This window comes from Quercus lobata, chromosome 11, assembly GCF_001633185.2.
Source record: "Quercus lobata isolate SW786 chromosome 11, ValleyOak3.0 Primary Assembly, whole genome shotgun sequence".
Classification (NCBI taxonomy): domain Eukaryota; kingdom Viridiplantae; phylum Streptophyta; class Magnoliopsida; order Fagales; family Fagaceae; genus Quercus; species Quercus lobata.
The window spans coordinates 34,904,214-34,914,538 of NC_044914.1; the positions used below are offsets into that span (position 1 = coordinate 34,904,214).

General features: G+C 30.7%; 1 protein-coding gene across 1 annotated transcript; it reads right to left on the reverse strand.

Annotated features, from left to right (window-relative positions):
• Positions 1-6,653: 6,653 nt before the first annotated feature.
• LOC115968823 (caffeoyl-CoA O-methyltransferase) lies at positions 6,654-9,313 on the reverse strand. The gene is made up of 5 exons (XM_031088334.1): positions 9,126-9,313; positions 8,896-8,975; positions 8,636-8,780; positions 8,406-8,537; positions 6,654-7,196 (listed from the first exon to the last, which is right to left on the reverse strand). Exons 1-5 carry the CDS (start codon positions 9,216-9,218, stop codon positions 6,903-6,905), a joined length of 744 nt encoding a protein of 247 aa, XP_030944194.1. The 5' UTR covers positions 9,219-9,313; the 3' UTR covers positions 6,654-6,902.
• Between the last annotated feature and the right edge of the window lie 1,012 nt (positions 9,314-10,325).

Genomic DNA, 10,325 nt, shown 5'->3' on the forward strand with positions numbered 1-10,325 from the left:
GGCTTCAACTGGGTGGTGGCTGGACAAGAAGAGGAGAGAGACATTGAGAGTGAGGATAGGAGAGGCAATGAAGAAGAAGAAGAAGAAGAAAAGAGGGAGAGAGTTGTTTGTATGTGAGAGTGAAGAAAAAGAAGAAGAAGAAGAGAGAGGGGGAGAGTTGTCCATATGAGAGAAAGAGAATAAAAAAAATGAGAATGAATATTTTATTATATTAAAATTATATAGAGAAGCTACAGGGCTCTCCACACTAAGAGCATGTCCAATAGTAAATGTAAAACCATAATGCTCTCTACAATAAAGAGTGAAACCAAAAAATAGGTTTCCAATGGTCTCTCTAGATAAAATTTGTTTTGCTTATGAATAGTAGCTCATCAAGTCTGATGAGCCACTGTTTATTAGCAATTGAATTTTTTGATTAAAAAATTTCAGCAGGTAGTATTATATCAATTCTTTCTCCTTCTTGTTGATTAAAAAAGGATAAATAAATAATATTTAAATAAAATAGAGAAATGATAAAGGCTCTGTTGGAAAACGTATTTGAAAAAGTAGATAGATAAAAAGAAAATATAACTATTCACTTTTCAAATAGTACAAAAATTTAGAAAATTTACTGGAAATGTTCTAAGAGAACAATGAATACTTTATTATATTAAAATTGTATAGAGAAGCTACAGGGCTCTCCACACTAAGAGCATGTCCAATAGTAAATGTAAAACCACAATACTGTCTACAATAAAGAGTGAAATAAAATAAATAGGTCTCCAATGGTCTCTTTAGAAAGGTTGTTGAAGCTAATATTTTGGTGTGGCATTAAAATGAGTCTCTCTTTCACGAAGCTGTTATAGAGAGTTGTTTTAGGACACGTCCTGGTGTTGTGACTTCAATACTTAGGACAGCTAAATAAATTCTCTAAACTTATGGACAAGTCGATTTCCATAAATAAATTCCTTAAAAAAAAAGTAGATATGTTGTCTGAGTTTTTCATGACTTTTGGGGCGGTATTAACTATTAACTACCACCTTGCGACGAAAACCACCAACCTCGTAAGCCACCCACAGGTCCACACCACATACATGCGTACAGGACTGGTCCTGAGATAGACATTGATTATCCAAAATTATAGATACATTCATTAAAAAAGAAGAAGAAGATAAAACTAAAGGGAAAGAGAAAAAGAAAAAAATTGTTCATTATAGAAGTCACTTTTGGTGTTAATTAGAGACAATTAAGTTGTGAGACATGCCCCATCACACTACCCCAGTTGTTTTAAATGCTGTATTAGTTTTATTTAGGTTGCAGTTGGAAACTTGAATTTAGATTTTAAATTAACAAATTTTAAATGCTTTCATTTTAAATTTATTAATTTTAGATATTATTTTAAAAGGTTAAAATTTTTGGTGAATTTGTTAAATTTAAACTTTTTATATTTTAAAACTATCCAAATATAATATTTGAATTTTAATCACTTAAATTCAAATCCTATTATCCAAACCCAAACGCACCATCATGGTGTTGCTGTAAGCCATAGGCTACACAAGGTATATTTTTCAGATACATAGCGTGCGTTTGGATTGAAATTATAAATGAAAATTATTTTACTATTTAGTTTATTTTGTTATTATTTATGGCTTCATTGTATTATTTCAGTTTATTTATAGTACTTTCAGTAATAATTTATCAATTTTAGTAAAATAAGCAATATCCAAACACATTCATAGAATATTTTTTTCCTAGACAAGAAAGAGCGGGAGAATGAGTGGGAAAAAGATTTGATGAGATACAATCATGAATCATGCAATACACCTCGCCGGTTGCCAGACTTGACAAATGTGTGTGGCTAATCAATCTGATGTACGAATTTTTTGGGCTTGATTATGATTTTATTATTTATTTAATTGCTAAAGAACTCCTTTACCCAACCTGATGGTAACGTGCATTTCCAATAAGCTTAAAGCTAATTTTCTCTCCATTTTCTTTGGATAGTGAACCTGCGGTCCCAACATTAAAAAAAAAAATATATATATATATATATATTTTAGTTGAATTTTTTTTCTTTCTTAAAGAGGTACGCTAAATGCACACATGAAGAGCCATTGTAGCTCTATAAAACATATTTTGGGACTAAAATGTTCTACGACTTAATTAAAATATTAATTTTTTTTCTTTCTCTCTATCTTTTTTGAGGTTAAACGGAAGTTTTTCTCTATCAACCTTTCTTATCTCTTTTTCTCGTTATCTTTTTTGAGGTTAAATTACAGTTTTTCTCTATCAACCTTTCTCATCTCTCTCTCTTTATAATAAGATAATGTTCCTCCTCTCAACAAGAATAAAAATCAAAAACCGAAAAAACAAAGAAAAGATAAAGAAAAGGAAAAAGAAATATTGATTTGGGCCGACTGTGAGATTGTGGAAGGGGACATGTTAAAAAATACGAGGAAAAAATAAATAAAAGAGTAAAAATAACTATTTAATAAAATAAAGAAAGGTTAGAGAGTATGTTAGAGAGCATATTAAAAAAGTAGTTAGATCAAATAGAAATGATGTTTTTTTCCCTTTTAAATTTGGGTGAAAGTTTAAAGATGATCTTGGGGAGAAGTTTCAAACTTTCATTGTATAAAAAGTTGTTAAAGATGATCCCCACTTTAAGAAGAAAAAGACCCTTCCATTTGAAATGAATTAATTTCATGGTTCACATTAAATTTTACAGTTATAAAGGTGTATGAACTAACTGTATCGTTCTTTAAAATTTTAAATGATACAACAACTATCTATTTATAGTTAGATTAAGTTTTTAAAATCTTAACCATGAAATTGATGAAATGAAGATGATCATGTTCCCTTCAATTGGGGGAGAGGAGGGGTTTGTAATTAAGGGAATTTGATTATTCAAATTCAATAGCCTCTCTCTGTCAGTACTATCACCTGACATGGAAACCTTAACCCCCCGTTAGGCAAGAGACATAGGAGTAAGACACCTGACCTACAACTACAACTTGCAAATTGTCCAACCCATGATGCATTTGCCTTATCTTTAAACCCCCACCAAAAAAAAAAAAAAACAGTTTTTTGTGATAAATCTGCTTTGCATTATCTAAGTTTTAGACTAAATTAAATGTGCACTCAAAAACTTGATAAACATTGAAATATCCCGGAAATATATCTGTTGGTAATTTATAGTCTTCAAGTTTTACCTGGTTATGTTTTTTATTTTTTTATTTGATAGAGAACCTGGTTATGTTCTGAATATTCTACTTCAGTTGCTAACCTGCCAATAATTTATATCACAAAGTCTAGCACACAATTTCGCCTCTCTCTTGTGCCACACAAACCAATTGAAAGTGGTTTAATGTCAAACATCCTCATTAAAACAACCCTTAAAATTTCGCAACTTGAAAGCTATGTTTGTGTCAGGTGGAAATGATGATATTTTCTGAAAAAGCAATCTACCCCATAACTTAAAAATGGACCATATAATATATAGCACTAAACGGATGCAATTGCCCATCGATTCTAAGATTTATGATTTATTTCATTTTCCCATCACCTTGTTAGATTATTCGCATTAGGTTTCTTAAAATTATTCTATTTTACAATTTCAAAACTTACTTTATTATTTATACCATATAATTTTTTAACTATTTCAACATCTCAATTTTTATTTTCCTATTTTACTCATTAAAATAATATTTCTACACAATAAAATAATATATTCCAAAATCACCATCATTTATAATACAACATATTATTTATTCTTTCTCTCTCATTCTTTTTGTTCAAGAAATAACCACAAATTTACTGAAACCACCATCACCGACCACCATGACCATTGGCCACCATCAACACCAGCACAACAGCTCACAAATAATATATCCCAGCCACCATAACCACCGTCGGAGCTACCGACGAAGCCCCACAAACAGCACCGATCAAACCCAGAAACCCACTTGGACCATTTCAATGACAATCTACCTTGAAATTTTGCTCAGGTGAAATTTTATTACCACAATAATGCATTAACAAAAAAGAATTATTTCTTTCTACAACCTGTTAATACCATTTAAGAAAGTATTACTAGAAAAAATTATAAACCGTTCTCATAGAGCCATTTACGTCTCTTTCCAATGAAAAAGTTTGGTTACCAATTAATGGAAAGCCGAAATGAGCCGTAGGACATCATATTCAGAGTTAATTATTTATACCAAGCAGTAATCACAGTCATCCTTTGAAATCCTTCAGTTTTGGTGGGTGGGTTGGTGACCTCGCTGTCCACCAATGATCGATCAATGTGGCAACATAGTATTCATAACTTATTAAGTAACCCATATTGGACTTGGAACATTTTATTATAAGGTCCCGTGTATATATATATATATATATATATATATATATATATATATATGGGTTGAGTGGGGTTCTAGTTACATCTACTGTAACTTTAAGTAATGTTATACCAATACACCAACTAATAATAACTTACTATTGAATTCATATTTTGAAAATCTCATTGTTATATTACATGGTTTATATGTTCTTAAAATGCATGCCAGTTTTTATAACAATCAGATGTTAATTATTATTTGATTTATAATCTCATTTTTTATGTATTATTTTAAACTATAAAAACTTTAATTTAAACAATGGATTGATGACATAATTATTGATCTTTGATCACCGTGAAATTTTGCAAGCATAGAGAATATACGAAAATAATATAATCCAACGATGGATTTGTCAAAATTTGCATCTAATTAAAAATGATTGAATGGTGTAACATTACTTAAAGTTACGCTTAGTGTAATTTGAACTTACCTATATATAAATTGAATTCAAGTTACATCTAATGTAACTTTAAGTAATGTTACACAAACTAATAACTTGCTATTAAATTTATATTTTGAAAATCTCACCATTGGATTACATGGTTTTTATGTTCTTAAAATGCATTCCAGTTTTTATACCAATTAGATGTTATTTATCATTCGATTCATAATCTCATCTTTTATGCATTATTTTAAACTACAAAAATTTAAATTTAAACAATTGATTGATGACATGGTTATTGATCTCTGATCACCATGAAATTTTGCAAGCATAAAAAATATACGAAGATAATATAATCCAATGTTGGATATGTCAAAATTTGTATCCAAAATTTTCCAATTATCACGTGCCCTAATAAATCATTTTAAGAAAATTTTGATATCACTTTTATGACAAATATAAAAAGTTCTCAAAATAGTTAGTTAGTGTTTTTTTTTTTCATAAAAAGCTTCTAAATTAACTTTTCCCCTAATATTTTACTAGATGCATAAAATTGAACAAAACCAAAGTTCTTAAAATGTAAAATCAACTTATGTGCACACACATCAATATCTATATATAAAAGCAAAGATCTCATGTGAGAAAAATTAACTTTTCTCCTAATATTTTGCTAGATGCATAAAATTGAACAAAAACAAAGTTCTTAAAATGTAAAATCAAGTTATGTGCACACACATCAATATCTATATATAAAAGCAAAGATCTCATGTGAGAAGGTATGAAATTTTGCTAAGTGGCGCATTTTTTACAAAGAGAATTGAAATATTCTCAAGTGTCACATTAAAGATAAGAAAAAATTAAATGTTGACTTTTTGTTTCATTTGGGTCAATGTTTCAAGACTATTCTAATTAAAAAATAAATATTCTTTGTTTCCTTTGATTCAATGTTCTAAGACTTTTCCTCCCTCACACTTCAATTCACCATTTTCACCTCTTGCACTTATACTCTTTTATATATCCCTACCTATAGCCTTCATGACATTCCATGTCAAATACACATAGACAAAAAATGATGTCATTTACCTTCAATTTTTCAACGATACCTACCTAGCTCCAACATTGTTGTCCCATCTAATCCTAACCCATATGAGTAGGCTACAACCAAGGGAGGGGGATTGCATTTTATATTGAGTGACAATGGTAATTATGATTTTGATGTTAAGGTCGGACGTTGTGGGTTTTGTAAAGACTGTAATTGACTATGAGTGTTAGGGATGTGTATTTCGTTTTATAATTAAGGAGAAAGATAAAGACAAGTTCTTTATCGAAATTTATTCCACTATATTCCTCCAAATTTTTTTGTTTGTTTGTTTTTTTTTTTTAATTTTTTATTACTTAAATTTGAATAATTATAAATGATATGTTTGTAATTTACAATTGTTGCTTCTTATGATGAACTTATTACTAACAAAGTTTTATAACAATTATGCTATAATATATGTACAATATTCTCTAAAATTATTTTATATAAAATATTACACTATTATTCGTGCATCGCATGAGTAACTCACTAGCATATATAAAAGAGTGAATAGAATCACAATAACTTTTGCCAAGCTTAATAATGTAAGTTTGTAGCCAAGTGGACGAATTAAAGTAGTTGAAGGAAGAATGCAACCAGCTAAGTAAGATGGGATGATTGTTGGTATGTACTATTGCATTGCATACAAGGTCCTATGGGTCTGACCATACTTTATGTGTGTTTAAGAATTCTTACCACATGTAAGAATTACCCTACTACAATATGTGTGTTTAAGATATTCGTTAACAAGTACCCATAGGAAAAAGAAAAAAGAAAAAAGAAAAAAAGTTATGAGCATTAACAGCAAAGATTTCTCATTAACCGTAACAATTTTATCTTATTTTGCATTTGAAACTTAAATATATATAGAACATTTAACAATATCACCGAGAGATTATGTGACAACAATTTTAAATCAGCACCATTGATATTATGGTAGCTTGTCTTCAATCGTACAGGTTCCTTTCAGATTGCAAATACAAATGGTAAAATACAAAAAAAAAAAGGGTGGAAAATTAGAAAAATAAAAAGAGCGTTTTTAATTTTGGTGTGGACCCCCTCATTTGATCCTACGGCAGATAGTGATGCCATCACCAACAGGAAGCATGCAAATCTCAATCCTAGGGTCAGCAGCAAGAGCCTTGTTGAGCTCCAACACAAAGTCTCTGTAGTACCTCACGTACTTACGCAGTGGTGCATCAGGTGGGGCCACTACAGAGCCATTCCATAGGGTGTTGTCGTACCCGATCACTCCTCCTACCTTCACAAGCTCAATCAGCCTCTTGTGGTAGTTGATGTAGTTGTCCTTATCAGCGTCCACAAATATGAAATCATATGCCCCGTGATTCTTTTCCTGAGATTCACCACACCAAATGAAATAACCCAGTATTAAAAACTCTATTCTATTCTAATCAAGATTAGAAGGACTTGTTTGTTTGTAAGAATGTGACAAGGGTTATGAATAAGATTCGCAAAGAAAATACCAAAAAAAAAAAAAAGTTTTTAATAGCCCCGCTATAATAAAAATAGAAACAACCTCAGTTGTAAAAAATACTAATCAAGAACCTGATTTTAGTCAAAACTTTTAATTATTCAAGATTGGATTATCCAATAGTATAAAATCAACAGTAATACTACAGAAATAAATTATTTTACAATATTTTTACAAACGGTTAATGTAACTTTAATAATTTTTAAATAATTATTGGTAAACATAAATGTAATGTTAGTAGTGAATTTATATTAGAACTAATAAGAATTTGCCACATTAATAGTTTGTAAAAATATTATAAAATAATTTGTAGCTGTAGTTACTCTAAAAGAAATAATGTTATCTTTATTTTTAAGGGTAATAAATTTAACAATATTGCTCATTCATTAGTACGTACAAATTGACTTATACAAATTTAATTGAAGTCTAGTCTAGAAGGCCTAAGTTACACCCCTACTTTTATGGTTTTGCTAGATTCCAATTCTTCTTTCATATTTTCAAAATATTTTTGTTATAAAGTAAATCGGTGCGTATAAATTTTAACTCTAAATATTTTTGTCGAAAATTTTTTTTTGTTGAAAATATCTTGAAATGTGAATTTAAGTTACAAGATCTTGACACTAGATTCCAATTCTCTCTTCTATAATGATGGCGGCACATTTTTCTTCCTCTAAACATTGTATATTCAAATACGACAATGCTCTCTTTCTTTTTTTTTTTTTTTTTTTTGAGGAACCGTCAATGCTCTCCTCATCTTCAATTTCTTCGAACTTTCCATATTAAAAAAGAAAAGAAAAGAAAAGATGACATTTTCCTACTTGACCCTTGTTCTACCTAATCACGATGATATTTGAAGCAATGTTTGGGTACAGCTAGTCAAACTTTTTTGTGTGCCGTTCAACCCTGTCCAATTCTGACTAAAGAAAGAACAGAACAACCTTTTTATTCTACCTAAAAATATGATATTTCTGTAAATCTAGAAAAACTTGTAAGTGTGGTCAAATTTGTTCCAATCTAGAACAAGAAAGAAGTGAAAAAAACAGAAGCAGCAAGGGGGTCAGAGAAATTTACATCTTCGACCATAAGGTCAAGAACCGGGAGAGCAGGGCCTTCTCTGAAGTCGATCTTGTGAGCAACACCAGCCTTTTCGATGACAGGCAGGCCAAGCTCGTAGTTTTCTCTGTTTATGTCCATGGCCAAGATCTGTGCACAATCAAAAAATATATACAAACTTTTAATTTTCATGTTCTTATTGGATTGTTTGATTTTGTGATGGGGGTTTTCATGAATTTCTTCTTCACCTTTCCATCTTCGGGAAGAGCTAGAGCTGTGGCTAGGAGGGAGTAGCCAGTGTAGACACCAATCTCCATGGTGTTCTTGGCATTGATGAGCTTGAGAAGCATGTTCAAGAATTGACCTTCATCAGCTGAGGTGGTCATGATGTTCCTGTTAAATTTTTACCCAAAAAACTCTTAGCAATCAATGCACAACAACCTTAATTACATCATGGTGTATCTAAATTTTTACAAAAGAATCAATCTTTAAAGTCATGAACTTTCACCATGGATGCTTGGCTGTAATCTCTCTAAGCTCCTTCATGGGCTCAGGCTCTCTTGGGTAAACACTGGTCTCCAAAATATACTACAAAATCAAACCCAAAAAAGAAAAACAACATGTTAACAAACCAAAAATGGAAAATTGATAAATGAAACTCATCAAACAAGAGCTTCAAAGCCCATAAATGCTCAATTTTCCTTGGTCTTTCTTTGATGGCATGCAATATATCTATACCTGGTAAAGGGCATCACTCTGCAAAAGGCTCTTGTGGCCAACCTCCTGGTGCCTCCCAGCTTCGTTTTGTGTTCCTTCTGCGTTGGTTGCCATTGATGTAAATGATTTTTCTTACTTTGATTTTTGTTTTGGGTTGTCTGCTAGATTTTTGTGCTCACCAAACAAATAACAGTGAACCTGAGAAGAAATGAGGGCAGAGTAGGGGTATATATTGGACGATTGGAGCTAAGGTGTCCGGTTTGAACCGGTAAGAAGTTGTTGGCAATGGACCGCCCGCCAAACCGGTCGGGGGTTGGTGAGGACTCGATAAAGCATGAGGGGCTTTGGGTGAGTGAGAGAGGACCCCACTAATCAAAAATTTTGGGTGTCATTTTTATTTTTGAGAATAATTTTTGGGTGTCATTTGGGTTCATTGGTTTTGGACTTGTAGTCTTCAAGGTTTGGTCTTCAATTTTCATGACGTTATTATGGGTATTTATGACGTCTGAATTTTTGTATTTAAGTAGTAGGTACTAGGTACGGTTCTTGAGTTTTTTTTTTTTTAATTTTATTTTAAAAAAAAGACTTAGATTATCACATAGGGAAATGGGGACTAAAATTTAATATCACACCCCTCACAACATACAAAAGTCAATAACTCTTAATATACTCAAGTATTGAATTTAGAGTATTAGTATTTTTAGTTTTACATACTTTTAATGATTTTAGGTGCCACCCAAAAAAAAAAAAAAAAAAAAAGGAGTTTGGTTAAATATCCACATAATCCTAATTATGTATTGAAATAATTAATTATTATTCATATATATATATATATATAATTGAGATTATTAATAATTAAAAATGAGTGATCAAATCATTAAAGGTAATATACCCAAAAGATCATAGATAAACATGGTCAAATTATCTAAGAAAAATTATAGACGTATGATATAATGTTTCCACCTCAGTGTAAGATTTTTTTTTTTTTAACTTATTCATTGACGTGTAATTTTTTAAAATATGATTATATTGTTGTCAAATTTCAACCAAAAAAAGAATCAAGTAGTACACCTAAGTATTTTGTTTTTTCGGAGTTTGATTAACAAAAGTAAATGAAATGGTCATAAACAAATAAATAATGGGTGCTTAGAGTGGACATAGGGTATTGGAGTTCGGATTTCAATGATGGCTTCCATTCCTTTGGTGGAACCCACAAGCTTC

What these genes read in the sequence shown, in the direction of transcription:
- LOC115968823 (XM_031088334.1), bottom strand. Translation starts at nt 9,218, where the DNA reads ATGGCAACCAACGCAGAAGGAACACAAAACGAAGCTGGGAGGCACCAG. An exon ending in ATTACAGCCAAGCATCCATG is followed by an intron (nt 8,781 to 8,895) that starts GTGAAAGTTCAT and finishes AAAATTTAACAG; the next exon opens with GAACATCATGACCACCTCAG. An exon ending in TTGACCTTATGGTCGAAGAT is followed by an intron (nt 7,197 to 8,405) that starts GTAAATTTCTCT and finishes GGTGAATCTCAG; the next exon opens with GAAAAGAATCACGGGGCATA.